The sequence below is a fragment of the Schistocerca americana genome, chromosome 3, assembly GCF_021461395.2.
Source record: "Schistocerca americana isolate TAMUIC-IGC-003095 chromosome 3, iqSchAmer2.1, whole genome shotgun sequence".
NCBI classification, from domain to species: Eukaryota; Metazoa; Arthropoda; class Insecta; order Orthoptera; family Acrididae; genus Schistocerca; species Schistocerca americana.
In genome coordinates, this window is record NC_060121.1 from 257,969,144 (window position 1) to 257,985,366 (window position 16,223).

The window sequence follows — 16,223 nt, forward strand, 5'->3', positions numbered from 1 at the left end:
TTGACCAAGAAAAGAAATATCAATTTTCATAGATCTAGCCTCAAAATTACCTTAATAGTGACATAATTTTTAAAAAATCTTTCATCCTCTATGTCACTCCCTTAGGGATGGAATTTCAGTAAATCCCTCCTTAAACAATGCTTAAAAACTATAAGATTAACATCCTCTGCAAATTTCAAGTTTCTACCTTTAGTGGCTTGGGCTGGGTGATGACGAGTCAGTGACTAAGTCAATCAGTTGGGGTACTGCCTTTTATGTACAGAGATAGCATTATTTGCATCCTAGTTCAGCCTTTCCATCTGGTTTTTGAACTTCAGAACATTTATTTTGGTTCTTATTTTCAGATCTTGATGGCTTAGGCCCGGGGCAAGAGTCAGAAGAATCTTCAGTATTACTCTCAGACCCTGTAGATTTGCCACACAAATACTCTTCCCACCAGGAACTTGCAATTTTTTGCTTCTGGTGGAGTGAGACTTGACAAACTCACTGTAATTTCTCCAAGAAAGCTTCTACTATTGTGTCTAAGTTCAAACGTCTATCTTATTTAGTTAACCTCTTGAGAATTTCAATTGTGTCAACAGGGCATATGCATGCTTTATTGAAACCAGATTTCAAAGTCTAGCAACATTTGGATCCATTCCTTCTAAAACAATGTTTAACATGATCAGGAACTGATTTTTTGATAGCAAAATTTGTTGTTTGTCTTCATCACACTCTTTCTGTGGTGTCACCGCCAGACACCACACTTGCTAGGTGGTAGCCTTTAAATCGGCCGCGGTCCGTTAGTATACGTCGGACCCGCGTGTCGCCACTATCAGTGATTGCAGACCGAGCGCCGCCACACGGCAGGTCTAGAGAGACTTCCTAGCACTCGCCCCAGTTGTACAGCCGACTTTGCTAGCGATGGTTCACTGACAAATTACGCTCTCATTTGCCGAGACGATAGTTAGCATAGCCTTCAGCTACGTCATTTGCTACGACCTAGCAAGGCGCCATTACCAGTTACTATTGATACTGTAAAACATGTACCGTCAAGAGCGATGTTCACCAATTATGGATTAAAGTTAAGTATTCCAGCAGCTACGTACGTTTTTTGCTAGTCTCATTTCCTTGACTTGTTCCAGACCTCACGCCAGCCTGCATGAGCTAAAATGCGTGCCTTTCGACTTCCTCTCATAGTGGGTTGGCTGTCTTGCCAATCCACAACACTTTCCATCCACTAATAACATCTCACCATTTCATTTTTATATACCTGAAGTAAGTGATGTCGGGCTGGGTCAAGTGGATCGAGCTTGGAACTAAGCAGACAAAATTTTATTACACTGAGATATAAATGAGCACCAAGATTATGTATCACAAACTTCTTCTCATCTCTTTTTATTGTGAAAAATAGCAGTTGACACATAAACCACTCCTCAAAAGCAACTAGGCTAACCCACTCATAATTGTATTTTGCTCCACTTTCTGTCCAGGTGTTACAGATGTTTCCAGCCTTATACATAATAAATGGGGAAGTGCAGTTCTGGCAGTATTTCAGCAAAACATGATACTTATGCTACATTTTGTGAAATTTATGACCCTTTCTGGATATTTACAGCCTCTCTCCATGTGATTGTTTCCTTCCCAGGGTCATTACACAGATTCATTCCATAGTAATTAAAGATGTTTTGTGCAGAATGTCTTCAAGTACATTTTAAGGTTTTTGGTAGAGACAATTATGAGTTTTTAATCTACAGCAGTATGATAACCCATTGGGCTACCAGCACAACATAGAGCACTAGCCGACTTCTCTGATGTCAGCCGTCGGCACACAACTGGCACACATGATGAGACAGTCACTCCACATCCACTATTGCAAAGCATGGTCACCAGGGATAAGAAACCGCAGCCAAGCAACTGTGCACAATGGCTGCACAGGCAATTCCCAGTGCCAACTGTGACACACCATCTACATACGTGATTACCATCCGCTGACTGTTCTTAGCCTGCTCTCACTCTTATGTTGTTAGCTGCAACGTAATTGGAGACAATGGTGGGAATTTTTCATGTTTGTTACTTATCCATGGACCTTGTGCAACAGACTGCTTTATCAGGTATGTCGATGGAAGTTGTGCTACAGCAATTTCTGCAACAGCAGTTAGAGGGACATAAACATCAAGAAGCCTCTTTGTACGCATCATTCTCCTGGCCATCAGCTACAAATGTGCCATCATTCCCACATTATAACTAGATGGTGGAATAGTAGAAAGCATACGAGAAGCGCCTCCAACTGCACTTTGCCGCATTCCTCATAACGGGCCTAGTCGTGGTAAAATCACTGTTCCTGTCGCAGAGCTCACCCAGTATGTACCAACTTTTATGCAAACTCAGCCCCTTCATGGAACTGGCACACCTGTCCTTTGACAAAATTAACTACCTACTTCTATCAACACTGCCATGTCATTTCATCCCATGTGGAATTTTATCAGTGTTGTAGACAGCCAAATCAGTCACACTGCACACAAGTGGCTGAATTGCAGGGACACAGCAGAAAACCTCATTTTGTGACTCTAGTAAATATGGTATTGTATACAGGGGTGGTGATTAGGATGCAATCATTTGGATGGCTCTGGATAAGGTGCATTAGAAAGCTCTACAATTCAAGGACCCTGCTTTGGGGGGCATTTTAAAATGGATCAAATCCTCTGAAGTTTCCCAGGCTGTGGGCCGTCAATTAGAATTTGAGGGCAAGGTGGTAGCCTTTGTGTGAGACCTGGGAAACATAGCAAATGTGGCAACAGTAAAGCACAAATACCACCACACTCTGGCTCCATCTTGCAAACAAGGTGAGAAGTCTTGGAGCCCCCCTTCCCCCTTCACCAACAGGAGCTTGTTTCCATCATATCTTGACTGTTTTTGAACATGTCAGAGAAGGCTATCCCAACAGGTGGCCACAGTGCGATTCACACCAGAAAGAAGGATACCTCGTGTCTGTATGTTATGCTCTGAACAAAGGAAGAAAAAAAGAAAAAGAAAAAAAAACACTTGCCTTGACAGGAACTAATGGATATTAATGTAATTTCATCGGAGTCTCATTCCACAGTGGTGTCACCTAAGAAACTGTTCATCATGCTCACTTTGCGCAATAAACAAATTGAGTTACAAGTTGACACCAGTGCCTCTGCAGCTCTGTTAAACTCTCAAATGCATCTCCAGCTGGGAGTGCCAGCCCTTCAATCACTTGCCCCTTGGTTATGTACAAACAGACAACACTTTCCACTCAGAGGACAACACACAAAAAGTTGTCAATCACCTCACCTTCCTTGTGGTTCACAGCATGGATACAAAGGCTCTATTCAGCCTTGATGCTTTTTCCACTTTTGGATTTGTCATCCATGACTCAGTCCACCTGGTCTCAGAAGAAATACTGTTTAAGGAATTGGAAATCCTTATGAGTACCCTGACATTTTCTCTGGGCTTCAGGACAAGCAAAGAACTTTATGGTGCACGTTACATTAAAGAAATCAGCGCACCCTCGCTTCTTCTATGCAAGAGCTGTGTCGCTCGCACCGTGGGATGCCATTAAGAATGAGCTAGATAGACAGCCTGGGACATCATTGAACCTGTGCCTGCAAGTGAGTGGCCAACACCTTTGATTACTGTAAAAAAAAACCATCAGGGAAACTGTCCTTTATGGAGACTTTAAGATTATGGTCAATTACCAGTAAGAAATCAATACATATGCCATTCAAAACCAAACGAGCTTTTCTCTGCACTCACGGGAGGCCAGTATTTTTTGAAGGCCTTCTCTGAAGCTTGCTTACAACAACCCCTGGATAAGGAATGTCCTGGTAGTAGACTCACTGCATGAATTATATCATTTCAAATGCTTAGTTTTTGGGGTGGCCAGTGTCCCAGTGATCTTTCAAAGGTTTCTCAAGCAGCTACTGCATGATGTTGTGGGCTGGTGACAAGGCCAAAGTGAAAGAACACTGAGGAAACTTGTGGCAGCTGTTCCATACCCTCCAGTCTCCACGTATCAAATGCAATGTCAAAAAAATCTCTATTTTTCAACTGTTGGTGGAGTATCTAGGACATATCATCTCTCGCAAAGGTATTAAGCCCACGCAGAAGCTGGTTGAAGGTGTCATCATGCTTCCTCGCCCCACAGGTTTAAAGGAGCTCCAGTCCTTCTTGGAAAAAATAAAGTATTATGGAATATTTATTCATAACCTGGCACTGATTGCGCACCTGTTCAACAACCTGCAGAACAAGGGTGTTCCTTTTGTGCTGTTGAAAGCACACAAACTGGCATTCAACAGCCTGAAGCAGACCGTCCTATTGCCACCAAGTCTCACCACATATCAACTGCGCAAAACCTAGTGGTGGAATCAAATGTCTCTAAACTGGGCCTTGGTGTCATCTTGGCACACAGAGATACAGAGGGCTCTGAATATCCAATTGCATTTGTTCAATGCCACACAGAACAGGTATCCACGAATAAAAAGGAGAGGCCACATGCTGAAGAAATTCTATGTATGTATTCTTATACAGGACAAAGTTTCACCATATTATGGATCAAAAGCTACTGATCTCCACCTTTTGTTTCTCTTCTGCCAGACCTCCCAATATCTCCCCTCCTTAGCTGTTCTTGCCCTTTGGTTCTCAGCACTGTTCGACAATCCTGGTCATGCCCTCATCTCCCTTTGATTATAGGCTGCCTGAGATAGAAGAAGATGAGGCTGCAGTACCCATCCCCGTCCCCAACTTCCATGTCAGGACCCAATGCGGACATTGACATTGGGGTGAGGGAGAGGGGGGAGGGTGAAGGAGTGGGGGGGAGGACCTCCACTACCAGTGGTGGGGGCACCAAGACTCTGACAGTGCCGCTTGGTGTGGACATTCTGGTCATATGCTCCTGTCCATGCCAATTGGGAGCTGGTAGAACCGGAGTGCCATCTGATGCCTCTGACGATGTCAGCCTGGTTCAAAGCAGTGTCCAGGTGCCCAGCCAAGTTGGGGTCAACTTACCAAGATGCAGTTTGCCACTCCCCTTGGAAGAAGGGGTGTGATAGCCCACTGAATTACCACCTAGATATCAAGCACCAGCCAATGTTTCCATCATCAGCTGTTGCATGACTAGCACACATGATATGACAGTCGCTCCATGTCCATAACTGCAAAGCATGGCCACCAGCGGGAGACACCATGGCCGAGTGGGTGCTCATGATGTCTGTGCAGACATCTCCCAACATCACCTTGACACATTGTCAACATGTGAAATCACTGCACGGCCATCGTCCTTAGTCTGCTCTCACTCATTGTGCTATCTACTATGCTAGATGGAGCTGTACTGCATCAGTCTTGCCATGAGGCTATGCCATTCATTGTATCTGTACTTATTCTGGAAGTGCTATCTTATGTTTTTCTTATATTGTGAATTACAACAAGCAGCTGTTTTCATATTGCTTGAGAGGCTAACAGACAACTGTGGATATCCTTTCAAAAAAGATTTCATCAAATTTCTTCCTGGCAGATTGTTTTTGAAACACCTCACAGTTCTTCCTTGCCTTCCTAAATAAGATTTTATTGTGAACCCTAAGTCCAGTTCACTACATGGAAACCCACGATCATATATTTTTATAAGATGACTTTCAAAACATGGTTCTTCTTCCAATGAAAAGCACTTTTTACACTTCATCTTTTTATTCTTAAGCTATCTTTTGATTGTACCTCATCTAATCTTGTAATGAATCTTAGCTTGTTCTTGGATCATTGGCTCATCTGTTTAGTTTTTACGCTGACAAATTTGCAGTTTTTCATCAGAGCAGTTAGCATACTTCCTGCTGCCAGGTAGTCTTTTGTAATTGGTAGGCACCTTCTTTTCATATCCGAAGAAAACACACATATACTTTGTTGTAATTAATATAGAAGCCTTTAATAAACTATATTTTGCAGATAGCAATGTAGTTTTGCATTGAGCCCAACTTATATGAGAAAAACAATGGGCTCAAGTAGCCCACTTTTACAGATTATGTTGACAAATTTTTAAATCAGCCTGCTTATATGGTTTACTTTATAAAGAAACATTAAATTCACTATGGATAAAGTTTTCAAGGATATGAAATTTGGAAAAAATACCTACTAGGAACCTGTATCCTGTGTACAGGTGAAAGCTTAATAAGTAAATGAAAGTTTTTTTTCCTATGATAAACGAGCCAAGACAGAGCCTCTGGTGGCCAGTATATGAATTAACAAATCTGTGCCACACGGGGTAGCTGTGCAGTCTAGGGCACCTTGTCATGGTCTGTGCAGTAAAAATGATTTTTCGTCTGACTCTTCACTACCCCCATATGGTGGGCTAATCACATAAAGAAAAATTCTCAGGTCAATACTTTGCTTATTTTGTGTCAGTATGTTGTCTAGTTATTTAGTTAGTTAGACACTGGAAGTGGAACCAAAAGTGCCAGTAAAACTTTCAAGAATTTTAATTAGAGAAGATTTTTGGCAAGCAGTGATATGAAAATTAAAAAAATCATGCATGTAAATAGAGCAGAACAGCAGCAAAACTGAACTTGCAGTTAATGTTAGCTGTGACCTCCAAACAAAAATGATCCAACATCGTACAATATCAGTAAACTAAAACAACAATTTTATAGCTTACCCTGATCTATCAGGGCACTGTGACAGCATGCATCACAACTTCGCTTCACAGAGTTTCTCACTCTGAACCAACACATAACTATACCATGTCATGTGCAGAACTTGTACGGTGCTGTAGCTCTCGACAAACTATTTGGTGATGCTGTGTTCAGTTTCCCCTCTGTATCTCAATAGCATTTACCTTATGTTCCATTTCAAATACATTGTGTTTTGTTTGTCTTATTATGTTCAGCATCAAAAAGTATTTATCACAATAGCATCTTTATTGCATATCAGATGATAAGTGGGTAAAAACTGAAACTTGAGTATTCCCCATATAGCACTCAGTTTTTAATTGTTTACTGAGTTCTTGTTTTGTGCAGCTGAATTTATTGCAGCTGATGCAAATAATAATCAAATATATTGTATATAAATCATTACAATTTATTTTTTAAATCCTGTTTTTTTTATTTGTAACACAATGAAATCAGTCATATTTATTATAAAAAGTTAAAAAATGACAAAAATCATATAAATATTCCTTACTTCACAAACTATTAGCTGCTATAAAAATAGTTTCTTTGGTATTCGTTGGTGCAGATCCATCATACTAAACATGACATTTTCCTTTATGCTAAGTAAAGTTCACCACATAATATTAGTAGGAACCAACATACGTTATACTGATGCTAGAGGTGTTGGTGACCGGCATGCTCTTGGCTCTGTAAAACCAACTGTTGTAATACACTGTAAAAAGAAGCACATATAAAAATCAGATGAAAGTGTTTCAGACACACACTAATATAAAGAAAACTTGCATCCATTACTATTAACAGATTATTAGCACTCAATCACTTTTCACAATTTTTGTAAGTGGGAATTGGTACAAGAAGCATGCTGCTCTGATATGAAATACTATAATGAGAGAACAGAATACAGTCAGAACACAGTACACCTCACAAAGGTCTACTGTGATGAAAGCACACTACTGTCATTTCTGTTACCTCCAGTTACTGTTCTCTTTTTATATACAGACTGATCTTATCAAAATGGCTGTACAATATGCATCAGTTGGAAGATGTTAGAAATGGATAACAAATTTAGAAAATCCAGGATGTAATGTAACAATACCAGAGAAGGAAAGTTGCTACTCACCATATAGTGGAGATGCTGAGTCATGATAGTCACAATAAAAAGATTCACACAATTAAAGCTTTAAGCTTTCAGCTCTCTGAGACTGCAGACATGTGTGCAAGTTGCGTTTTTTTTATATAATGGAAGGAAACATTCCACGTGGGAAAAATTATATATAAAAACAAAGATGAGGGGACTTACCGAACAAAAGCGCTGGCAGGTCGATAGACACACAAACAAACACAAACATACACACAAAATTCAAGCTTTCGCAACAAACTGTTGCCTCTTCAGGAAAGAGGGAAGGAGAGGGGAAGACGAAAGGAAGTGGGTTTTAAAGGAGAGGGTAAGGAGTCATTCCAATCCCGGGAGCGGAAAGACTTACCTTAGGGGGAAAAAAGGACAGGTATACACTCGCACACACGCACATATCCATCCACACATACAGACACAAGCAGACATATTTAAAGACAAAGAGTTTGGGCCAAACTCTTTGTCTTTAAATATGTCTGCTTGTGTCTGTATGTGTGGATGGATATGTGCGTGTGTGCGAGTGTATACCTGTCCTTTTTTCCCCCTAAGGTAAGTCTTTCCGCTCCCGGGATTGGAATGACTCCTTACCCTCTCCTTTAAAACCCACTTCCTTTCGTCTTCCCCTCTCCTTCCCTCTTTCCTGATGAGGCAACAGTTTGTTGCGAAAGCTTGAATTTTGTGTGTATGTTTGTGTTTGTTTGTGTGTCTATCGACCTGCCAGCGCTTTTGTTCGGTAAGTCACCTCATCTTTGTTTTTTATATATATATATATATATATATATATATATATATATATATATATATATATATATATCTGTGTGTGTGTGTGTGTGTGTGTGTGTCTACTGCTGACAAAGCCCTTAATGGCCAAAAGCTTTAATTGTGTGAATGTTTTTATTGTGCCCATCATGACTCAGTATCTCCGCTATATGGTGAGTAGCAACTTTCCTTCTCTGGTATTATAACAAATTTAGAAGTTGTTGAAAACTTCAGTTCTGCTGAACACATTTACATTCTGAATACCTTGCCTCTAAAAATATTGTAAAAGTTTCTGCGTTTCACAAAAGATGATAGCAGCTACCTTGCTCACCATGTCCAAACCTATTTTGCTCCCAACAATTCTGCACGAATGTCTTTAATATACATTCTGCTAAGTGGTTTATTTGAATCATGCCACCTGACTGAACTGACAACTATAAAAGACTGAATTATTAGACAAATATTAAAGCATTAATTCTCAGTCAAATTTAGATTTAACATCAGGTTTCGATCAGTTTCCAGCTGCACCTGAGTCCAGTAAATACACTGCCTTTCTTTAAGGAAGTAGGCATTATTAATATTGTGTGGTACCATCTGGTTTGAACTCATCAACAGCAGAATTTATTAGAGCATTAGATCATGTTCTTGGACAGGAACTCATATCTGAATGACAGTGTACGTAAATGATATTCTGATTAACAGACAAATTTGGGAAGAACATATTGAACTTTTGACACAGGTATGTGGAAAACGTAGACAAGGTAGAATTACACTGAAGCTGGAGAAGTGGAAAATGCAGCAACCTCACAAAAATTTTATGGCATTTAATTACTAAAAAAGAAGGAATTTTGGTGGATTCAGAAAGAATAAAATCTACTAAATAGTTTACAGCCCCCAGAAATGGAAAGCAGTTAAAACACCTTTCTTTGGATTATGCGTTCCTCATAGAAATTTTATAAATGGACAAAGTTTAGATGCACCATGTCTCAGTAATCTATTAAAAAAGAACACTGTTTTGCTACAGAATAAGGTGTGTCAAGAAGCTTTTGGAGAGGGGGGGGGGGGGGGGGGGGGGGGGAAGAAAAAAAAGAGAAAAAAAAAAAGAACGATTTAAATGACCAGAATTTATTACATGGACTTGATTTTACTTTACCATTTTGTTTACACAGTGACCACAGTAATTGTGGGGTGGGATCAGGAAAAGCAAGTAGATGGAAAAATTATACTTTGTACAACTACATTTGCAGGCAAGACGCTTTTAAGACATGAAAAATCTTACACAGGTACTGAAAAAGAATTGTTGGTGAAGCATTCATCCAATTCAAAAACTAAATCGTTAGATATAAGGTAATAGTCTACTCAGACCATAAGGCTTTAAGTTATCTTCAAGCGTTCAGTTATCATAAAAGATAACTAGATGGATGAAGTACTTGCAATGGTTTGAATATGAAATCAAATATATTAAGGGACCTGACAACATTGTTGCAAATGCTTATCTGGGCTACTATGAGGAGGAATTCTGGAAACTTTCAACAAAGATGAAGAAAAGGAGCTTAAAATGGGGTATATTAAAATGTACAAAATTAAATAAATTTTTGATGTATGTGCAACAAAATTAGGAGTAGCTCAAATCATTATTCACACTGAAAGAACTGACACAGATTCAAACAACTGGAAAGTTTATTACCAGAGGATGGAGGAGAAATATTGATTAAATATGTACATGAGAGTTCACTCAGTGTGATGTTTACAATGACATATTAAAGTTATAAGAAAACAATAATTTTTATAATGTTGCTAACAAAATAAGGAAAGAGTTATCAACCCGCAACAAGTATCAGTGGGTTAAAGTAAATAATATGACATGCGAATGACAAATACAAAACATTATTCCTTATAAACCATTAGATTCAGTTGCCACTGTTTTCTATGGAACATTTCTGAAAAGCAAAGGAGGCCAGTGTTATATTTTTGCTACAGTAGATGTATTCTCTAAATTTATTAATTTATATCATTAGAAAAGCTACGAGCAAAAATGTACTCTCAGAAACTGAAGAGGATTCTTTTAAACATGCCTACAAGCTAAAAGTTATCTTAACAGACAATCAGTCACACTTTTTGTCTAAGAATTGGAAATCTCTTGTAGAAAAGTCAGGTATTAGATATTTTCTAATTTCTAATACTCATTATCCAATCCAGCAGAGACGTATATGTGTGAGATTGGTCACTAGTGTCATACTTACTATAACAATGAGCATCCCATATGGTATGAGGCATATCTGCAAAGTAAGGATCATTTTGGAAAAAGCCCATATAAACATTTTTTCAAACCAAAATTTTATTAAACAAGAAAGAGCATTTCTTAAACAATTTTTCTACAAGTGTTCCGACATTTGTCATAGAGGGAAACCAACTTTCCTATGCCCTCTTCATAGAAATCTCAAGCAAAACAGTTTTTTAAATTTGCGGAAACTCATCACAAACCATTCTTATTGTGAGCCAAATGTTTTCATGAAGTTTATCATCACTTTCTTAACCAAACCATCATTGACAATAGAAGGCCACCCTATTCATGCTTCATCATGAACAATGGTTCGTCCATCTCACCCACTTTCCCACCATCCCATTAGGCATTACATTTTCACCATAAATCTGTACAAGTTGTTGTTGAACTGGCTTAACAGTCATTGCATTCAAAAACTGTATTACAGAACGCACTTCACAGTGGGTGGGCTCAGAGATTGTCTTAAACATCTTGAACAATCACTAATAAATCTAAACACAACACAATCCAGATGTAATGGCATCAGTGGAAAGACAATGAACCAGAGAGCCGAAAGTGGAACTGCGACACTACTACTGTGGTGGCGGTAAAACAAAATGTTACTTCCAGAATGAGATTTTCACTCTGCAGCGGAGTGTGCGCTGATATGAAACTTCCTGGCAGATTAAAACTGTGTGCCCGACCGAGACTCGAACTCGGGACCTTTGCCTTTCGCGGGCAAGTGCTCTACCATCTGAGCTACCGAAGCACGACTCACGCCCGGTCCTCACAGTTTCACTCCTGCCAGTATCTCGTCTCCTACCTTTCAAACTTTACAGAAGCTCTCCTGCGAACCTTGCAGAACTAGCACTCCTGAAAGAAAGGATACTGCGGAGACATGGCTTAGCCACAGCCTGGGGCTTCTGTAAAGCTGGAGAGCTTCTGTAAAGTTTGGAAGGTAGGAGACGAGATACTGGCAGAAGTGAAGCTGTGAGGACCGGGCGTGATTCGTGCTTCGGTAGCTCAGATGGTAGAGCACTTGCCCGCGAAAGGCAAAGGTCCCGAGTTCGAGTCTCGGTTGGGCACACAGTTGAAATGATACTTACTTTCTGGACACACCTCGCATGAACGTGTGAAAGATTCCAAAAACATTACGAATAGTCTACAGCATACTTCTATCAGACTTTCACCTGCTGAAATTGTTTTCCATAAAAAAAACAGCAACTATTATTTCTGAACTAACAGAGTTTCTGCCATGCAAAACTATGTCTCCACAAGAAGTGAGGCAATTGTAAAAGAAACCATGAGAAAACAAGGGAAAAACAAAAAAGAAGATATCATAGTAAAATCAAATGATACAATTGAAAACTGGCGATTTATATAGTAGTTTTAAACTTTTAATTGTTGAACTGAACATTTTGGACATATGTGTTGGTCGTTTTGAAATTCTATAAAATCCACATCCCAATGCATACTGGTTAATTTATCCAAAATTCAGAAAACTTTTTGGGCTTGTAAATATCACTTCATACAAGCAGAAAAATAAAAATAATTCATTAAGCCCTGAGTCAAGGAAAAAGTTCTTTACTGGAAAATGTTAGCTATTCACAAAATAATAAAAAACAGAAAAATGTAAATCCTATTGCATCTACAACTACGTGACTCCTCTGCAATTCACATCTAAGTGCCTGGCAGTGTGTTCCTTGAACCACTTTCACACTATTTCTCTACCATTCCACACACTAACAGTGCACAGGAAAAGTGAACACTTAAATCTTTTTGTGTGAGATCTTATTTCTCTTTTTTTTTATTACAATGATCATTTCTCCATATGTAGGTGGGTGTCAACAAAATATTTTTGCATTTGGAGAAGAACATCGGAGATTGAAATTTTTTGAAAAGTACTTGCTGCAACAAAAACAAGCCTTTGTTTTAATGATTGCCATCCCAACTCATATATTGTATCCATGATACCCTCTTCCCTATTTTGTGATAATACATAATGAGCTCCTGTTCTTTGTACTTTTCTGCTGTCCTCCATCAATCCAATCTGGTATGAATCCATATTGGAAAATAATACTCTAGCAGAGGATGGACAAACATAGTGCAAGTAGTCTCTTTAATAGTAGACCTGTTGCATCTTTTAAGTGTTCTACCATTAAAATGCAGTCTTTGGTTTGCCTTCCCCACAACATTATCTACATGACTGTTACAGTTTAAATTGTTCATAATTGTGATTCCTAGGTATTTGGTTGAATTTACAGTCTTTAAATATATGTGACGTATTGCATAAACAAAATCTAAATAATTCCTTTTAGTATTCATACGGACGACCTCACACTTTTCGCTATTTAGAGTCAATTGTGACATTTTGCACTATATAGATATCCTGTCTAAATCATTTGAATTGGGTTTGCTCTTCTGATGACTTTACTAGACAGTACATAACAGCACCATCTGCAAACCAATCTAAGAAGCCTACTCAGATTGACTCCTAAATCATTTACATATATTAGAAACAGCAGAGAGCCTATAATACTTCCTTGGCAAATGCTAGATATTATCACTGTTTTACTCAATGAGGTTCCATCAATTACTACGAACTGTAGTCTTTCCAACAGGAAATCGCATATGCATTAAGATGAGTTGGCTTTATCACTGAAATGTAACAGTGTTTTGTCTGGAATATAGTAAATGTTAATGAAAATTTACATGAAACCCTCAGTGTTATGTGCCTGGCAAGCTCAGAACCCCAAGTTGGGTAGTTCTATTTTCCTTTTCTCAGATTTTCTATTATCTACCCTATCCATCTGTTACAATTTTCTTATTCTACTAATGCCATCCTTCTTTTCATCTTATTATGTGAGTGAAATGGTGTTACATTATCATCCACAGAACAAAACTGTCACTATAGCCAGTCAAAGTTAATTATTATTTCATTTGCATATTACTATATTCTGCAATTCAAAGTTTATGCTACAATATACACATATTTTTATGCCACTACAGAGAAGAAGATTCTCATTATAGAAATTTACACATATATGTCACGCTGTGCAAAATATTTAATAGTAGTTGTTTGTAAAGATGTGCATCTCTGTATCTCACTTACTATAGAATGCAGTTGTTACCATTTTTGATTCTTCACTGTTAATATTAGTTAAAATCTTTATTAATGTCAAGCATATCATTGAATTGTACTGTACTTTAAACATGAATATTGTGTTTTGTTCCCTATGAATCACCGTATCTCGATTTCTACATCTACTGCTTGGTTTGAGTTTTCATCAAGATCTTTTCGTATGAATACTTTTCTTATAAATATATACCAATATGTTTCTATGAGAATATATGTACAAATACAATCAACTTGTTTTCTATGGGGAATATCTGGAAACTAAGGTTATGAAGCCTGTAGCTATGCCAGGGAATTGAGTTTTTCACAGTTGGTACCACTATTGTGTATTTTAGCACAACAAGTGAATGAGTTGTAATGGTCATCAGTAGCATCCTGACTCTTGATGTGGAAATGGTTGAAGATGAGTGTTCTCATTCCATCTTCTGCCAAGTGCAAAGTGTGCACTGTGATATGCTACCTGAATGGCAAGAGCATGAGTGGCACCGCAATTCATTGCAAAATCGTGTCAGTGTATGGGAAGGAAATTATGTCATAACAATGTGTGACAGAATGGGTACAGAATTTCACTTGTGTAAGAAATTTGTGATGAAGAGATAAGTGGCTGCCCTTCCATGGTTACTGATGAACCAGTGCAAAAACTAAAAGAATATATTTGTTCTGATTGCTGTATGATCATTGATGAGCTGCACAAACTGTGTCCTGAAATTTCTCAAAACATTGTTCATGAAACTGTGAGTGATCGACTAGGATGAAGTAGCAAGTTGTGTACATGACAGGTTCCAAAGATGCTTACTGCAGAACACAAACTCAACAGGGTCAAGGTTGCACAATAGTTTCTTGATCATTTTGTGAGTGACAGAGAGACTTTCCTTGACTCCACTGTGACAGGGGATGAAATGTGGGTTTACCACCATACCTCAAAGAACAAGTGACAATAAATGCAGTGACACCACACTCATTCCCCTTCAACAACAAAATTCAAAACTTAGAAATCAGCTCAAAAAGTCAATGCAATCATTTTCTGGGACACAAAAGGGGTTCTGCTTGTCAAATTCATGCCAAGAAAGGAAACGCTCTTCTCTGCATGATATTGTTAGAACTGCAAGAAGCTGTGCAGAGCCATACAGAAAGAACACCCTGGAATGCTGAAGAAGGGAGTCTGCATTCTGGGCCACACGTAACATGAGCAACACAAGTGTTGCTAACCTTATTCATTGGAATCTTTTATCACTATTCTCACAGTCCCGATCTCGTGCCTATCAAGCATCACTTATTTCCTACATGGAAGGAATATGTGGGTGGAACACCCTTCTCTGGTCACAAGGAGGTGAAAATCAAAGTGGAGATGTGGTTACAGAGTTGACAGGAGACATATACGACACAGTTATTAGAAAACTCATCCCATGGTTGACAAAACACATTCAAGTAAATACTCATCACGTGGAAAAATGATGTAATACCTATGCTACTGTTCCTGTATGCTCCACTGAAAGCTATGTATTTGTGCTCGTGTAAAAAATCTTGTAAACCTACTTTCTGGATATCACTCGTATGTGTCCAGAAAATGGACATTAGTGGTCTTTGCAGTCTATTATAGTGAGCTTGGTTCTTCATGCTATGATAGCTGTGTGTGACAGTCTCTCAAAATTCTAGTGCTTATTCCATTGGCCGACTATGAAACAATACACTAGTTTATTTTCTCTGGGGGTCTTTCATTTTACTCTATCATCCAGTTCCCTTGGTTGTCCTTTATTTCTCTCTTCGGGCAGTGTACCAGTTCTGCGTTTCCACTTGTTCATATTATTATGAAGTACTGCACTTTCTTTTTCATTCAGGTGAAATGGACTGTCATTCTTGGCAAACTATTTTGTTACCACAATGTACCAACTGTTCTTATACTAAGCCACAACAATTACAAATAGACAAATTATTTAATTAAAAGAATTTGACTGATGTGTGTTTTGCAAATAACTATTAATGAGATATTTACGTGATGAATACAAGGTCCTATTTTTACATTTTTTGTCAGCTTGTATCTGATATTACCTAGGTTTGTGTATCATTAGATGTGGTTAGTTACAAGTTTAATTCATTTTACGTCTGATACTAAGGTTTACGTTTCTACCATGGCAAGTTGCATCAATGGTGAATTATGTTTCTTATTGTTAATATTTGTATTTAACACTATGTATTTAATGCTGTTACTGACTGCACATTATGATTTGTCTGACATTTGATTATGCTTGGTCCACTTTGGAAACCCATGGACAAGAA

At 38.5% G+C, this 16,223-nt stretch overlaps 1 protein-coding gene across 2 annotated transcripts in view; it reads right to left on the reverse strand.

The window, feature by feature from the left end:
- Window positions 1-7,084: 7,084 nt before the first annotated feature.
- LOC124607182 overlaps window positions 7,085-16,223 on the reverse strand; it is a 58,876-nt gene continuing 49,737 nt past the window's right edge. For both annotated transcript variants that reach the window (XM_047139401.1, XM_047139400.1), the window contains exon 6: window positions 7,085-7,368. Coding sequence is in view for 1 of the 2 variants with exons in the window: in XM_047139400.1 (XP_046995356.1) it covers window positions 7,280-7,368 (89 nt within the window). In the remaining variant the exon portion in view is untranslated. The remainder of the gene's footprint in view (window positions 7,369-16,223) is intronic.